This window comes from Takifugu rubripes, chromosome 20, assembly GCF_901000725.2.
Source record: "Takifugu rubripes chromosome 20, fTakRub1.2, whole genome shotgun sequence".
Taxonomy (NCBI): domain Eukaryota; kingdom Metazoa; phylum Chordata; class Actinopteri; order Tetraodontiformes; family Tetraodontidae; genus Takifugu; species Takifugu rubripes.
Genome location: NC_042304.1, coordinates 3,524,647 through 3,543,080, shown reverse-complemented (window position 1 = coordinate 3,543,080; position 18,434 = coordinate 3,524,647). Strand labels below are relative to the sequence as shown.

Sequence of the window (18,434 nt, the reverse complement as noted above, 5' to 3'; positions counted from 1 at the left end):
GGATTTTAACTGGCTGCAGGGATTGAGCAGTTCAAATTAATCCCCCCCTGTCAAATGTCAGTCATGCTCAGCAATAACACAAGCCATCATCTAGCTAAGCCCTGGTCTCATTTCAGAAATAAAGAAGAGACTCGTGGAAATTGGTATGTTAACCGGCAGCCATGAAATCTTTCTTTTTTTGGAGGGGGGGGGGGACTAAAACAGAGATCAAACACTGGTTGGCTCGGATAATTAGGCAACCTTGGAGCCTGTTGATGTTGTGTTACACCTTTACCATGTGTAACTGAGGAGATGAAGGGGAACTGGGTGATGGGCGGAGGTGAAGAGAGGATGAGTGTAGATCATAGAATTTTATCCAAGGAGATCAGGGTGGCCTTCTAATGACACTGACCTTCTATGAATACCCTTAGACTATGTGCAGTGATCTCTTTAATTAAGTCCTCAATCGAAGTCAGAAGCCCCCCCACAGAGAAAGCACTTTGTGTGACATAAAGCCGGCATTAAGTGACGGGAAATGATTTTTGATAGTCAAATATGTAAATACGCCCTGTAATTGATGGTGTTTTGCTTTATTTACACAACAGATTAACATGCTTTTAGTAGCTTTAGCGCTATTGCTAAAACGTTACGGACGTGTCCTGCAGCTGGGCGAGGCGGAGTGATGATCATAAAAGCAAAGTTGATGGATTTCGCTGTCTGGCTAATCTTGTTTTTATAGTGTCTTAGCTTTATTTCTGCATTTATAGTCGACACTTAACGGAGCTACAATAATCCCAAAAAATCTGAATACAGATATTTGGGATGTGTGCAGCAGCACGTCAAACATGACACCGCTGTAACGGATCCAAATTGATCCTTCAGGACAATATATGCCTTTGGAACATTAGTTTTCCAGCCATCATTTTCAAAGCATTTGAATAAATCAAGAAGGGCGGGGGCACAGAGCATATATATAAAGAATACACTATATTTGTAAAGAGTCATTTGCTTTCATCTAAAATCAAAGAGTTTGCTAACAAATGTATTAAACACCCTTTTTTACATAACACATCATACTGGGACTTCAGCTTTTCAAGCAAAATGTAGACTTTTGTTCTAAACAAATATAATTAGATTTATTCTTAAGATACTCTCTGAAATGCTAAAGCTAATTTGTATTTAGTGAAATTCAGTCCTTGATGAGCTGCTCCCAGAGGCTGGGAGGCCCAGTTTGTATTTTGAACCAGAATAAAATCCTTGAATTAAATAAAACTCAAGGGCCTCTTACTTTCCAGAGATTGTGGGGAGGTGAATGCAGAGATTAGAATAGCTGCCTTGGTGGCATTGAGCACTCCGCGCTGAGGGACGCCAGTACTGTACCGTTTCAGCCATACAGTACGCCGCAGTCTGACAATATGGTCATAATCTTCCTTTGATTGTGAAGTGGAAATGTTTCTTAACAATAATAATTAAAAAAAAACCATAAAAATGTTTTTCTCCCTCTTTGTCCTTGGCGCGCTTTCAAACAACCAATTCAGCGCAAGGTATGGAGATGAAAAGGATAAATATACATCAGCACAATTATCCAGCACAAATAACCTCATCAAGTCCTCCTGTATGCGAGAGCGACGCTCGTTTGCTATGTTTACCAGACGCGCTAGGCCCGAACGTTCAGTCGCAATTCCTGCCGCAGCACAGCTGCAGGATGGGACTGGGCATTTATACAGCAAATATGAATTACACCAAAATAATAATTGCTCTAAAGAACAGCAAGGACGCACAGTTTCCTGAGAATGATAGCCATGGGTTCTCTCTTGAACGTTTGATCAGCGGTGACCAGACCGCGCCGAGGTCGAGAACAAATAACCTTGGAGGCTCCAGCTGAGTTCCGATCTCACTGACTGGCCATCTCGCAATGCGAGCACGGAACTGCTGGGCTTGTGCACGGCACATCAGACCTCATCCTGTCCTCCATTTGTAATCCAATCATATTATACAATATTTAATGCTGGCTGGTTGTTCCACATCGCTGGTGAATCATCAGGGAACGGTTTGCAATATTTCTTTGAAATGAGCACAAAGTGTTGCTTTAACCTATATGAATATTTAAAGTTATCTTTGCTGCTGGGGATACATCCCATCTCATTTCTTTGTCTTAAGAGTCTTCATATATATGTCTCTACTCACTGTGAACACTTTGTAATTAAATGTTTACAATATTCACTTGTGCTTTTATCATATATTATTTTATCATATTTTATCATATGAAATCTGATGTAAATCCTGTAAAACTTCACTGTTGTGCAGATTCTTTTCTAGATTTTCACGTCTTTAGCACATCAAGTAAATCACAAGCTAAAGCGCAGTTAGAATAAAGATAAATTGCTCAGTAAAAGCTAAGAAGGTTGGTAGGTGTGTAGGTAAATCATGCTTTTGTTGAAGACTTTTAATAAAGTGGGGAAATTAAACGCCCAATAAACATGTTCCACTTTCTAAGTGTTATTTAACTCAAACAGTAGGGACACAACTTCATTGTTGGCCCTTATTTCAAACTGGAAACAACTATTTTGATTTGAGATCGCCAAAGAATAAAAAGCAAGTGGAGCTTCATCTGTATGAGAATGAAGGGGAGGAAAGTGGATTTACCAACAGACTGAACACAATCCTGTCTTCACAGAGCTGCAACAACTTTGCATTAACGCTGCAGAGTCTGGGGAAATAAGCACTCGGTGCTGCTCCACATGGGTGGAGTATGAGCAAAACCAAGTTCTCGTCTGGTAATTATTTATGACGTGAAAACTTGAACAGCATCTGCATGCTAACAGGAAAGCTAATGCTATGCTATTGCCTTTCTTTCACAACAGAAATATACACAACACAGATATATTAAACTCAACAATTATATTTATTAGGCAGAGGATGAGGGCATCGATCATGGTAGATATGATCTATGACCTATGACTACTTCTAGGAAGCTAAAGACCTACAAAAGTCAGGAGTTTGACACTTTGCGTACAAGGTGCTGTGATAGTTAATCTGACAAAGACTTACTGTATATGAGCGTTACAGCAGGAAGCAGAGCCTCAAAACATACAGGAGGATCAAAGTTGATTATTTCGTCGTATTAGACGAAACCCGAGTGCTGGCTGATCTGTCGGATGGAAGCTGCTCACACATTGTGAAGTCACTTGTTTTGCTTTACATTTCCTGAGTAAATCAATCGGATTTTTCTTTTGAAATCTGTTTCCATTTGCCAACCTAATGTGTTCTTCATTTGGAAAATACCAACATCCTCCATAAAATATAATAATCCAAACAGGACAGAACTCTGAACATTGAAATTGAAATAGACCTTTAATCTCTTTATTTCGATAGGGGACACATCTAACTAATATAACTAATGGGGTAACTAGAAGTGTAACCTCTTTTATTGCTGAACATGCAGTATTTCCCATCCAGATTCTGGATTAATACACAACGTGACTTATATGTTGGAGATAAATGTTTTCTGGTACATGTTGTCTCCTATTTTCATATTAATAAGGGTCACTAACTCTGAAAAACTGACACTGGTTTGTTGTGCTGTTTAAATCTTTGAGTTGTCGAAAGTGTTCTTACCTTTGGTGGAATGGTGGGTCCAGAGTTGTAGGGGGCCAAGCTCGGTGGTACATCAGTGATGTAGGTCTTCTTGGGTCCTGGAGGTTGGTATTGTTGGGCTGGGAGTGGTTCGGGTCTCCTGGTGCTCATGCCTCCCCCTTGGATAATACCTGGCTGATGATGTTCTTGATATCCCCCGTGAGACATCGGAGAAAAGCCGGGTTGTGGGGGTCCATAAGCGAAGTCAGGACCTCTCGGCTGGGCGGGCATGTACTGCACCTGGGCGGGGGTGCGGATGGGCTGCTGGCCATAAGTGGGCCCACCTGGGGCTTGATGCTGGGGGCCAGGCTGGGCCGACCTCACTTGAACATTGAAGGTGGGCTGGCTCGGAGTTGAGGCAGTAGCATAGGAGGCCGGGACCGGTTGAGGAGGCGTAAAGCTTTGGGGCTTAGCCACTGGGCTGGCAGAAGAAGGAGGGGTGGCTGAGGCTCCCCCAGCCTGGGCTTTGGGTGTAGTCTTCTTGGTAGCAGTCAGAGGTGGCTGAGTCGGGATGACCATCCGTTTGTATCCAGTCACCGGAGCGCTGGGGGTCGAGGTTGCGGACGATCCGGAGTTCTGGGGGAAAAGAATGGAAATGAAGCCGTGTGAGGTCAAAGGTCACCGTCAGCGTCACACTGACAGCTTAAAATGGCCATTCTATAAGAGGTAGAGCTCTTTAGAGATCACAAATAAGCTGCAGACCTCTATAGTGTCGTGCCACACCCATAAGAGTATCGATATTTCTCCAAACCAACACTTGTGGTACAGTTGAAAACAACTCCTCAAATTAGTGAAATCCTGCTCGGTGGTGGAAACTTTACCAGCTCTGTGGTGGGACTTTGCTTTATGCTTGAATTATGATCGGCCCCGTCTCTCCAGAGTCAATTACAAGGCTACCTCGACAGCAGAGGCTGTACACTGTCCACATCCACCAATAATCTATGGCTAATAAAACAAGAGTGGAGGCAATAAATTGCGTGGAAAAGGACGCCATGACAGCGGAATGGCAATGGCACATGACATTTGTGCTGACTCCTGCTGTTTATATGGGAGAGATGTTAAATCACAGAGATTTGTAGTGCTGGTGTTCCTGGGAAGAGAATGCAGCAAAGCCGCTAATCAAACCGCTTTGGGACTCTCACAGAGCTCTGGAAACAGGCTGCAGAGTTATAATAGAAATACAAAAGCAAATATCACAGAAAGGGGTTTTACTCAAATGTCAGAGGCTTCTGCCCCAAGTGTCTCTCATGTAAGTAATAATTGTTTTTCTCCACTATTACATATCGGTGTCAGACGTTCAGCAAGTCTAAAAAGGGTTTATCATTAACCTTGGCTGGCCTTATTAGGTTATTGCCCGAAGCCAAAAATCACAGTCAATTACTAAATTTGCAGCACTAGGGGAGCAAAAATGAAGTCGCGTAGTCTTTGGACCCTTTGCAACAGTTTGATGAGATGCCTTTGAAATGGGGGCGCAGCAACGATTCTGATCGATTCCCTTAACAAGTGATCAAAGCTCATTACTGAAAAATGCCTCTAATTTGCTTGTTTGGTGGTGTGGCTGGTTTTCCTGCAGTCATTTTAGCTGGAGTAAATGACACTTGCTATAAAATTGCCTCTTCAACCCTAAAAGATTGTTTGAAAAGTTGGTTAAAAGAGGTGCCCCAACTTTGTCTAAATCCAATCTAATCTAAGTCAGTGGGTACCCCTAAGGAGCCAATAAAAATCCAGCAAATATTTTCTGCCCCCGCTGATTTCTGTGTCAGTGATTAGTGCTGATGTTTATTTAAAGTGTGTCTAACTGCATATGTATAGCGAAACTTCCAGTATGCCCTTTAGGAAGTGAAATTACTTAATTTAAATGTTTCATGGGTTTTAAATACTCAAGATTATTAATTTATCTTTAAGGCCTTAGAACCTACAGTAGCATTTAGTTAGCAAGGCACTGGAAATGCAAATTGGCCCCTTCAAAATAATTACATTGTCATGGTACATTTTCCACAAATTACATTAAGAGAATGGATTCACCCCTTTCTGGGGGTGATGAAACTAATCAAATGTGAACAATCTGGACAAAATGTCTGTGAAGGGGAAAGGACTTTTTCCCATAAACTTAGCTAATGTTTTAGCTGCTGCGCGTCTTTGACCTGCCGCGTTAATGACCGTGGGCTCAGATGCTATCACGACTTAGGGAGCGGAATAAATGCACATGTCCTAATACTTTTGCTTCTTAAATAAGTGAAAAATAAAACTTGAAAATGAAGATTTGCTCTTTATACTTCAACAACATTAGAATAATATTTGACAGTTAGCAGTCCCGAGTTTGAAAAAGAAAGCGTATTTCTGTATATTCTTTTTGGTGGCTTATTTCTGGTCAAGGTCACCTGTGCTGGAGCTTTTCCCAGCAGAGAATGAACAAGAACACACACGGCCAGTAACATCAAATGCAACACTCAGCTTTATTAAACAGATCAAATCAATCCAAAATCAAATCACTTAAAATCACCCAATATGATCAATTGTTGCTATATTTGGGCGGAGGGAAGACTGTTCGTCTGTGCATGTGTCCATTTACCCCCCCTGCTTATACCTACTCGGGTTTTAGGGTCTACACCAGCAGTCACCGGGCAGAAATACAATCTGAACAGGTCGTCAGTGCATAACAGGACACACACGCTCACACATATACACACTTTTGCTAACACCTCAGCGTCTCCCGTTAACCTAATGCGAATGTTTGGTGGGACTAAACCAGTGCTCCTGGAGGCCCTGAGAATCAAAACCCAAGACCTTCCTAAATATAACAATAATAAACAATCAACAGGTCACCTTTACCTAATGTAATCAATCATTTTGTCACCTATCATTGGAAAGCTGCGGGTTTCATGTGGCATCCAGCATCATTTTAAACCCATTTCTTGTATAACATCGCCTCCGTGCACAAGCAAAGCCCTCACAGTTTTAAGAAAGTTTTCCTTAACGCCTTCAGAAAAGTGAACCCTCACTCTACACTGTAATTCAGACTGACTTTGCAAACAACTTAAGTGTGAAATTTCACAGAGACTCTCAAGAAAGCCTTTTGACACATTAAAAAAGATTAGGAGAGACTATACGAGCCTTGGGGGGGGAGGGGTCGCCGAGTAAAACTGTTAACTTTGCATTTCAAACCACGGGGGTGGGAGATTTATTTTTTTATTTTTTTTAAAGGATGCTTGGGGGAAACCCCTGAAGATCGAGAAGTTCTGCATCTTTTCAGCCTCAGCTATTAGACCTTGGATAGTTTTCGCTAAACTTTTTTTTTTTCCGGCTCCTTATTCATATAAAAGCTGAGACTCTCAGCGGCTCCAGCTGAATCTGTCGAGTTCAGCACTTACACCAGTGACCATGGATGCTCTCCCACTCAACGCTGAAGTGTTTACTAATCTCTTTGTCTTCTTTCTCAGTTGCATTATCAATTTGTCACTCACTATCATCATGCATGCAGAATATCAATATCCTAAAATAAATAAAGTAGATACCGAATATTTAAATCACTAATTATGGTCTGCATGGAGCAAAAGTCCTCCAGCTCTTTTGCACTATCTGCACTACGCTCAGATAAAGCCTACGAGAGGCTGCATGCTGCCTATCTTAAATAGGCAGAGTTATATCTGCGTACATTTTTAAATAATAATTTAATAAGTTAATGTTTCAGCAAGCTCTCTCCCAGACCAGTTAAACATAGGAAAGGGGGGTGCACCAATGTGACTGTATTAGCACTACTGATGATTGTGTTTTCTAACAGTCAATTACAACAGTCAATCAATTAAGAAAAAAATGAATAAAAAGCGGGCGTTGTACATCCTGGAAACCTGTGTTTCATAATAATGGGTCATTTACGTCAGAGCCACTTTTGCACAGCTAATTTGGTTTATTGCTCAACTGAGAAAGTGCAGCTAACTTCTGATTTGGACAAAACAGGACCTCCACTGTCAGCATCATTCCCACTGGGTCAGAAGCTCAAGCACCAACACTTGTGTGCACAAGGAAATATGAACAGCAATCATTTGATTAGTACTTATTAAAAAATCATTTGATTATTACTTATTAAAAAATCATTTGATTATTACTTATTAAAAGAACTCAGGAAGCGTGTACCATGTTACTGACCAGATTGTAGCAGGATTTTATAAAACACTATGGATGTTAGGGACCCGTTAGGTGATAGAAGTGATAAAATAACTGCCTGGGCCACAATTTCAAATGTGAAATGGCTCCTCTGCAGGTAAACTTTACAAAAGACAGAAATGTTGTCTTTCTCACAGAGGCGAACATAACACTTTCATTCATCGCTCGCAGCCCCCCCCCCATCCATCCATCATCTCACCCTGCTTTGCCCTTGCTCATCTGTAAATACAGATTTCATGCACTTGTGACCTTCTCCTGCTTCAGGAGTAGAAATATTGTGCAGTTGAACGTGTCCTTTGCTTGGAGGGAGTTCATGTTATCAATGCCGTGCAACTGTAAACCTTCTCTCCGATACCGTGTGTGTTATTGTGTGTACTGTAAGCTTATTGGGACGTCAGATAATGTGCGATGACAGCAGTTGACGGTAAGCCTTTTAGCATTGTGACAGACTGCACTGTCTGTCAGAGCATCTTGGCTCAAGCTAAATTTGTCATTGGCTCGCCCTGTTAATAAAAGACAAAGGGGTGATACTATGCAGTTTATTTGACTAACAAACATTGACGGAACACGCTCGCTGCCTGGAGGCATGCTCCTCTCTCCACAGTTGGCTGCCCCTGTCAAAACTCGGAACCTGCCGCCAGATTGACCTTAAGGTCAATGAGAGCCACTGGCGCTGTGGCAACGTCTTTGCTCCGTGTAGCAACAAAGCAATTACAGGGAATATGAAAGAAATGGAGAGGGAAACATTAAACACCGCCGAGGCCTGTAATTACGGAGCTGAAGTGTCATCCTGTTTTACTTGGAGCAGCTCTTGGAGACGTGCTGCACAAACACTCAATTGCACACTTGAGGCATCAAAGTCCCCAAGTGTAACACATCCATCCACCGCAGAATATAACTGCTCGCAGCCCTTAGAAAAAGAATTTCTGAAAAAGACAGGCTAACCTGTGACAGCAGTAGAGGCCGGAGTGAATATTCCACACTTAATTGTCACTAAAGAAGAAGAACATCCTTCCCCCCCCCCCCCCCCCCCCCCCCCACAGTTTGAGGCTCGGATGGAAGAGGATCCACTGCCATCGAGCAATGGCATCCACGTTCCCAATCACCGACGACTGCGTTTGAGTGATGCACGGCAAAACAAGCGTGCACATCTCTCTTTGCATGTGACCATGAAAGATGCAGATTCTTCTGCCAAAAGAGAAGCTTCAACCAAAGGGTCTCGGCGTAGTGGCGGGTAAAGCACGTCAAGGGCATTCCTGCCATTCCAGGACAGCAACATAAGTGCATGTGGGAAGAGTAAAAGGATACGCTAAAAAGAAATAAGCAGCAATGTCACAGCCCGGCTAAAAGTGACAAACAAGACAGGCTGGTATAAGAACAATGAAGACTACTTAGTCATTTCATTAAGTCCCCTGCAGATGGATCCTAGATGTACAAAAGCAGTGTGTCCTGTCTCACCGGAGAGTGGCTGGATCCATCTCTGCTATAAACATTTGGATTACAACCTTCCTGTTTGTTGAAGTCTCGGAATTCTATAGCAACGGTTGTTATTGAATCTATACAACAGCTGTGCCGATACCCATAGTGAGAGGAGGATGCAGCACCTCCACACCCTCTTGATTTCTATTACACACTGTGTAAATCTTTACACTTTTTTTTTTTAAAATAGAAAATAAAAAAAAACTGAATAGAATTGAGCATCTGGGGTGAAAAACAAATGACATCCGTTGTTCGAGGAAGGCCGGCTCTCCAGAGAAACATGCTCATTGGTTCATTTGCCAGTTTCCCAGCATGAATAACGGGGTTGCCAACTACTTGGCTGTTGGTTTTAGTCTGTTTGGTCTGTTCTCTGTTCGATATAACACAGCCAGAGCTGACACAGCTTGTCAGTACGAGTCCTTTGGTTTGTGGAGGCTCTGAGACACACAAGCGTAATGGGAGGTCCAAGTTGTTTTGCTCAAATGCAATCAGACGATCCTCACAGCACCGAAATGACAGCTTGTGTCAGCAAATGTGACGACGCGCTGATATTTTATACAGTTTAACCCACAGATGAATTGCAGAGAGAAAACAACTGTTAACGCTAAGAAAAATGACTGGAAGTGTTTATTAACTAATGACAGACTGGAGATCTCTGAGCTGCCTCAGAAGCCGAGGTCAGAGAAGAAAAATTGATGGCAATTCATCGAGTCTGGGGGAGAATTAACTGGATTTCTTCAGGTCAGAATTGAAGAAGCCTCTCAGATCAACAGACCAGTGGACTCTTTGCTGGAGCTCGCTAAATTACTATGACCTCGATGGACGAGAAACTTCACGTATAAGTCTTCTGTCGACACCATATTTGCCTTGGTGCTATTAAGAAGAGGAAAAGAGGGGAATCTGTGTGCATAAAGAACATAAAGGTCAATTTCCTTTAGTTCAGATGATATTCTGACCAATAAGCATTCACTACTATCTTGGTCATTCAAAGCAGGAAAAAGGTAGCAGCTATTTATTTTCAATTCTGGAACAAAAGGGCCAAAACAAGAAAGTCACAATTGAGGATGTTCTTGTGTTGGTGTTTGGTAATAAAGGTAAGCTAAAAGTCTCACCCAATAAATCTGTTGTGGAAAAACTGGTTGGAATCTTTTTGGTAAAATCTTGCACTATGCTTAAAAAATATGTTTCAGAAATATATGAATTGATCTTTTCCCTCAGAAAAGAGGATACAAGACATATGGTACCGAACTGTTGATGTTTTCTGATCCAGTTTTCTGAGGGTGTTGGGTGTGCTTGAGCTTTTCTTGCACTTTATCACACATGTGATAACTTCCATTGATCAGAGCAGCCTTTAGAAGCCCGTTCTAGCAAGACATTAATTCAGAATATAGGATTTCTACATTTAAGACCAAAATTGCACATTTGTGTTTTCAGAAAGCCTTAGATGAAGGGTAATCCATAAATATAATGGGACATGGGTCCACGCTGTCTTAAGGGTCACGGTCAGAATCAAACCTTCCGTCCAAAGGAGTATTTTGCTATATAGAAAAAAGGAAATGGAAAAGGATCGCTGGATTTTTGTATCTCCCCATGTGGTTTAGGCCTTGAATCCTGATGAGAAGGCTGCCCATGATCAGCAACAGATATGAGGGGAAGCAGCAAGAGCCTATCATTCTGCCACGTTGAGACAGTGCGTGCCACTCACACAGCTGTCTGCTGAGAGATGGGAGTGTCGCAGCGCCGCTCCACTGGCACAGGAGAAAGCGATCTTCCCCCGGGGCACTTGCGAGGAAGGAATCCTCTCGGCCACATATCAAGCATTTGGCTTCAGCGGAGACATCAATAATACTCTACGTCACCCATATACGAATGTGACAACTGAGTTTTGGGATGTGCAGCTCTGCAGACGGTCTGCTGACCTTGCCATGAACTGACAGTAGCATACGGCCTATTAGTAGCTTTAGGGTGGTGTGAATCAAACACGGGCGCACTAACCTCATGTACATGCAGCACATATGGAAGTCTGGGGTCAAGATGTCGTTCTCAAAGGCAACAAGTTGAGAGTTTTCCACACAAATGAGTTTTTAGGATGGACACAAACAAAAGTATCAATAAGCTTCACTCATACATTGATAATTGAGAGTTGAATAGGATTCTGCACACACCAGTCGGGGAAGTGTATCTTTGCAGTGTAGTGCATGTTGTACATGCAGATGAAGCCTTCGCTGTTTTATTTATGATGTGCATTATCGTTTCCCAGCAAGGGGATGAACCAGACAGAGAGGGCTTTTTAATTCAACTTGGATCTTATCACAGCAGATTGAATCAGATCAGAACAAGATGCAATTTTAATGGGGAAAGTGCATTACAGTTTAATTAGACAAAAATGGCATGCAATAAAATGTGCAACTTGGTTACTTTAATGGATAGCTAGTGGCTAACTGGTGCCATGTGTACACTGGTCTTCAACAAATTCTGCTGCTAATAATGAATAAGTGTATAAATGTGCCCACTGCCATAAAAAAAATTAAAAATGAAAGGGAAAATGTGGCTTGTTCCCATATATCGTCTATGATATAAAATAGCATATGAAGTTCCAGAGGATGAGTCAAATCTATCCCAAGTGTAATTATACTCGTTTACAACAAGCAGTAAAATCGAAGTGATTTGAATTCTGTTTTCCCGTCTCAGTGTTTTGCATTGAACAAAAACCTGAAGGGACAGATTATGTAAATGGGTTAAACAGCCTTAATGTTGTTGGACAGCGCACAACATCGCGCACAAACCGGACTTTGTGGGATTCCAGCAGGGGAGACGACAATGTGGTTGATTACTAGAAATCCACCACAGGTTAGTGTGATTCAGAGGTCACGCTGGTTCACGCTTTCGTAGCCACCGCAGCGCTGCCCTAGAGTTTGATGAGCGTGCTATTTTGGGTCTCCTCGGTAACTCCCCTAAAACAGATCTGATGTGCTTAGACAGGCCTACACTACATACAGTATTAGAGGGGTTGGTTTAGCTCATATTACAGCTACTTGAAAGCAAGAACACACTCTTGTGTTTCCTCCAATCACTGCGCAGGATTTTGGTGGCGCACACCTCAGAAGCGCTCCAAACTGTTTTGTTTTGCATTTGGCCTTTCATTGACACGGCACTGGTGTTTTCAGGGCTTTTCGCTGCTGGGATGTAGATCTGTCAACGTACCCAGAGAACGCTGATCTCATCTCTTGAAAGCATCCGCTGATTCGGGCGTCTTCCCGTCAAGATTCTCTCGATAACTTTATGTTTCATAGAGTGACTGATGTGACTGTCATCATCTTCTTAATGTGAGGTTATAAGAGATATAAACCACCCACTGGTCCTGAATGACTACGGCTGTATGAATCAGAATACATTTTAATGACTTTTACAAACACTGAACAGCCTGTTTAAAGGCATAAAAGACAAAATTACAGCGGCGTGTTTTACATTTCTGATCTTATGTTTACATTGTTGTTGTTTTCTTGATGAAGATGCACATGAGTTCACATCCAAGCAGTTTGGACGGCACCTCAAACCAAGCAACCTACGAGCTGCCACGGTTCTGATAATTTATAAAAGCTCATTAGCCATTCCTTTTCTGAACAAAGTGTAACACAAACTTAGTTAACTGTGTCAAATAACAAATGGCATCTAAGATGGAAGTGGAGATAGAACAAATGGGAATTATATAATGATCACGTTTCATTACCCACTGTTATGCCACAGAGAATACCAACCAAAGCAAACAAAATTGTTTTGATGTCTGGGAAGCATCAGTGCCGGGTGAATGTTTGCAGGAACGCTACTTAGAATTTTATGAATGAGTGGCAACGTCCATTTCTATTTCATCTGAGAGGTGCACACGCACAGGGCCCCCTTTGCCGATTCAAAATTTACTGTCAGGAGGGAGGATTGAAAGCCTGAACCTTGAAAGAGAGGCAAAGCAGGGTGGCCTATTGATTGTGGAGAGCTGGCTCTGTAATTGCTTCAGCGCATAAAGCTGTAAATCAAAAGAGATGGTTACTCTTGCTTATACAAGCGGAAGATTACAGTGCAGCAGTTGTTGCCGTGCTGAAGTAAGGAAAGGAACCTGGCTCACCCCCCACTCTCTCTCTCTTTCTCTCTCACACACTCACACACACACACACCATTGTTGTGTATGCAGAATAATGCATTGAAAGGAGCTGAGAGCGGACTGAGAGGAGCAGCTGCATCGGGGGAAAGGTCAACCTGAGTTAATCAGGTAGAATCAGCATCAGCTGAAGGGAGACCGGCTGTGAGTGCACGTGCATGTTGGACATGTAGATCCATGTTTGGAAAATGAACTATGAAAAAACATGTGCAACTCTTTGAAACGCGCACAAACCCCAGAAGCACTAAATGAAACTCCTGACACACAACTTTTCATGACTAATGCATGTCAGGACACGCACTGTATATGTACTCTGCCGAGACACAGGTGGAGTCTCCTCTCTTCCACAAGTCCAAAAGCAGCTTGTGATAAAAATAAGCATGCAGCGACTTTGACCCTGACAGGTAAAAGCAACACGACAGCCATACATTAGTCAGTACGACTGTTCGCCTGCTCAATCACCAGCTGGGCTCTCACAGTTATGCAGGTATGCATCAATTTTTAAGCTGGCACTGACCAAGGCTTTCAGACCCAAATATATACTGCCACTGCTGTTTTTGACCCAACGCGGGTATGAGAGGAAACATTTCTATCTAATACCCCCACTTGTGGGTTGTGTACGGTTGGCTGAGCGCACCTGTGTGTACCCAGAGATGTACGTCTACATGAAACACAGGGACATTTAATTTAAGAATAATCTGTTTGGTAGTTTTCTACATATATCTCACAGTATAGTGGGAGCATTATTAATATTTTACAGCACACTGTAGTCCTGTAAATATGACATTTATTGTCTTAATAATCCAAAAACATGCCAGAGGGGAGCAGCCAGCTATACCATCAGTGCAGATCAAATGCTCCTAGATGTCAGTTTCTTATCTCTATAGGTTCTTTCTCTCTCTAACAGGCTATGAAAAAAGGAAAGTTGTATTGATCTAATTTGGGAAAATGTTCAGATCAAAATTTTTATTTTAATGTAATCGATGAATGGTCAATTTCTATATAAGTCACGAAAGCATAAAACAGATTGGTATAAAATGCAGACAGCGTCATTTAGCACTTACCTTAAAGAAGCAGCACATTAAAAAGGTATTTTATATTTTACCAGCATTCAATTTTTCTCATTTCAGAGCCACATATTATTCTCTCAAGTACTGCTATAATGTGTGAGCGGCTGTAATTATTAAATGCACTTAAATGAGGGCAAAGAATCTCACTTGTAGCAACAACATTAATCTTTTTTATCCAGTTTGACTTGACACTTTTCTCTTAATAACTAAAAGATTGAGATGTAACTATACAACAAATAAGTCAATTTAAAAAAAAGCCCATAATGCCTTCAGGTGAACACTGGTGTGCTAGTAAATATTGATTACAGCTATTGAGATGTTATGTGTTGCTAATGTCTCACTACAGAGGAACATTTGCATATTTCTAAGCCCACTTTGAGCCTTCTCTCCTCCAAACACAATTGGTTTGATTTTTTTTTAAACTGGCTGTCCTACATTTATTGTGTGTCACACAATTTAGCGAAATGCCCAAGGCCTTTACTTTTTGAAATTGCTTTCAATACCATTTGATGTTATAAGATATAGGTCAGGACTCTATTGGTCCGTATTTCAAAACATTTTGTAAGAGAAGCAACAAGCTGTTTTGCCCCAGAAGAATCCTGATTTGGAACAGAAAATGACTCCAACCTTCAGTCATAAAGGACTATATTATTATGTTTGGATGATATTCTTGAACAGCTATTAAATTCCAACAAACACTTGGATAAAGGAAAGTTGGGAATTACTGTAGTTAGGGTGATCACAAGCACAGAAATGGTAACTATTATGAGTGTTCCTGTAGATAACTGTTAAATAGCAGCATTAACATGGGAAAACAGAATCAGAGCAAAGCTGGTTGGGTTAGATAAGGCACAGAAACCTGCCACTCTTTCAACATCCACCCAACCATCCATCCCTAAATATTCCTAATCAGGTTCATACCTGGGTGCTCCGCGGCTTGTAAGGTGAGCTGCTTTCCAGGTCTGCGAGGATGCTGGTGAGGGAGTCAATCTCAGCATCCAGACTGGACCGTCTCTCTTCCAGGGTTTTTTCTGGACCTTTCACCTGTAGCCAAACGTTCCAGGCCGCATTAGTCACATCATAAGGACGAATCTCACCATACACACTGTGGTGAGATTTGTGCCATAAACATATAATACACTACCTTGTCTGGCTGCAGCTCATTGTAAGTATAAGGAAAATTAATGATATAGTCAAACTTTGCTGCTTGGAGCCTCTTGTGGCTGCCAATTTCCACCATTTTTACTCTCTGGATTACAGCCTTTAAGTTCTACTTCCCCTTGACCCCAGACAATCCTTTGGAAAGCCACACATCAATAGCAGAGATTTCTCTCTCTGAGTGATATGCGAGTGAGAAGTCGTGCATCGTCTGTGAGACGACTTTAAGGACGTGCACTATTCACCTCTTCCTATTCATTGAACTTGGATTTACAGTTCCTTCATCTCAATTCCTTATTCATTACTTCATTCATCAGCATTTCAAACAAATACATACATTTCCTAAAAGTGTCAAAGTGGGGTCTTCTTAAGGTAATAAGGAGCTGTAGATGCAACCCGATCACACATGAATTAATCTATTTAGACTCCCTCATCATTATAATAATACCTCCACAGATTATAAATCTGGGGGAAACGGATAGATTTAAAAACAACAAGAACAAGGACAACACTTTCAATGGTTTGACCATTTGCAATTCTCATTGCTTCAACAAAATATCCGGGAATTTCTCCACAAAACAGCAGACATATTTTTAGCCTTTTAAACTCTGCTGCAACTGCAAGAAGTCTTCTTGCAATCGCCTGCGGGGGCTTTTTGAGTTGGCTGGATCAGTGACTGCTTCTTATTTTAATGTTATGTGTTTGGATTACCTGTCATAAACTATTATAGGCAGGCTTCGCCTCCATTAGGAGCAGAGCTGCCGCTGAAAAACATCTAAGGCAATCACGAGCGGGGGTAAACAAAGCAGAACACAAATGGCTCCTTTCAGTTCAGCAAAAGAAAAACAGGCAAAGTTGTTCAACGGTGATAACGAGGAGGATAAAAGAATATGTAGTTTTGGTGATAGGAAGGCAGGCGGGGTGTTGCACTGGAGACAGCAAAGAGCACAAGTAGCGTTTTCTCTTTCCAGCTAAAGATTTCTGGACTAAAATGCCAGCTAGTCTTCTCAGTCGGGGTGAAGATGTGTAAACGATTAGTCTTTCTCTGAAGAAATATTATTTTATGGCTCATTTATTCCGTCAGTGGGTGTAATTTCCTCAGAAAACCCGGAGTAAGGATATGGAGGTGCTGCGATGGAATCTCTTCTGCCCAAAAATGAAGGAATTGTTTCTGGGTTAGGGTGATGCTACGGTCAGAAGATACAAAAAGGTTGTGGAGAAAATCAATATGTTTGGAACTTTTAGTGCCCATTCAATTTGCACATTATTTTCCTGAAAAATCTTCCAATGTAACGAAACGAATAAAATAACACTGACTAACTGCTAAACAGCAGATGGGGGAAGCATACATAAGGTTTCTGCTTAGCTAATAATTTCTATTTTTATTTATGTTAGGCAACGTGTTCAATGCAACCCAGGCAACTGACGGCGATTAAACTACCAATGCTGTTAAACATTCGTTTAGTTTTCGTTTCGTTTTCTCCCGCTTATCCGGATCCGGGTCGCGGGGGCAGCAGCTTCAGGAGGGATGCCCAGACAGCCCTCTCCCCGGCCACTTCCATCAGCTCTTCCGGGGGAACCCCCAGCCGCTCCCAAGCCAGGCGAGAGATGTAATCTCTCCACCTAGTCCTGGGCCGGCCACGAGGTTGCCTCCCGGTGGGACATTTCCGGAACACCTCTAAAGGGAGGCGTCCGGAAGGCATCCTAGCCAGATGCGAGAGCCACCCCAACTGACTCCTCTCGATGTGGAGGAGCAGCGGTTCTACTCCGAGCTCCTCCCAGATGTCCGAGCTTCTCACCCTATCTCTAAGGCTGGGCCCGGCCACCCTGCGGAGGAAACTCATTTCAGCCGCTTGTATCCGCGATCTCGTTCTTTCAGTCATCACCCAGCGTTGATGGCCATAGGTGAGGACTGGGACGTAGATCGACCTGTAGATCGAGAGCTTTGCCTTCCGGCTCAGCTCCTTCTTCACCACGATGGATCGGTTAAGCGCCCGCATCACTGCTGACACCGCTCCGATCCGCCTGTCGATCTCCCGTTCCATCCTACCCTCACTCGTGAACAAGATCCCGAGATACTTGAACTCCTCCACCTGGGGCAGGACCTCCTTCCCAACCCGGAGAAGGCACTCTACCTTTTTCTGAGCGAGGACCATGGACTCTGACTTGGAGGTGCTGATCCGCATCCCTGCCGCTTCACACTTGGTTGCAAACCGTCCCAGCATTTGTTGGAGGTCCCTGTTCGATGGCGCCAGAAGAACTACGTCATCCGCAAAAAGCAGCGACGAGATCTTCCGCCCACCAAACTCGACACCATCTCGCACCGCATGTTTGTGGAGAACCTGGTGCTAAATCACTTGCTGTTAAACATATTTTACATTAAATGGGGCTGCTTTTAAATTAGGTTTGAGTCTGTCAATGCGTATAGCCATTTTTAATGCTGCTATTATTACACAATAAAAGTTCAAACCCATAGATATTTTAATAAATTATTATTATTATTGCAATCTATAAGGGGGGGTCTAAAGGAGGACTCCTCCTTTTGCCTTCTTAGTTTAAGGCTGCCTTGAGATTGAAACTGAGAGCAGACATCATGCTGCAGCTTTGAAAATGATGCACAACGAGGTGGCCGGCAGGTCGCAATGCTGCATGAGTAGACATATACTGCTCATGCCCAGGTTGCCTTTGCAAGCTGCTTACTTCAACTTTGAGTGGGAAGAACAGTAAATTTACAGCCATTGCATAACTAATTACATAAGCATCTGTCTCTTCTACTGCAATAGAAACATTCATTT

At 42.4% G+C, this 18,434-nt stretch overlaps 1 protein-coding gene across 2 annotated transcripts in view; it reads right to left on the bottom strand.

Annotated features, from left to right (window-relative positions):
- The window catches only part of lpp (LIM domain containing preferred translocation partner in lipoma), an 88,494-nt gene that overhangs the window by 37,457 nt on the left and 32,603 nt on the right, over positions 1-18,434 (bottom strand). For both annotated transcript variants that reach the window (XM_011614479.2, XM_011614481.2), the window contains 2 exons: positions 15,403-15,525; positions 3,598-4,191 (listed from right to left, as the gene is read on the bottom strand). In XM_011614479.2, the coding sequence (XP_011612781.1) occupies positions 3,598-4,191; positions 15,403-15,525 (717 nt within the window). The remainder of the gene's footprint in view (positions 1-3,597; positions 4,192-15,402; positions 15,526-18,434) is intronic.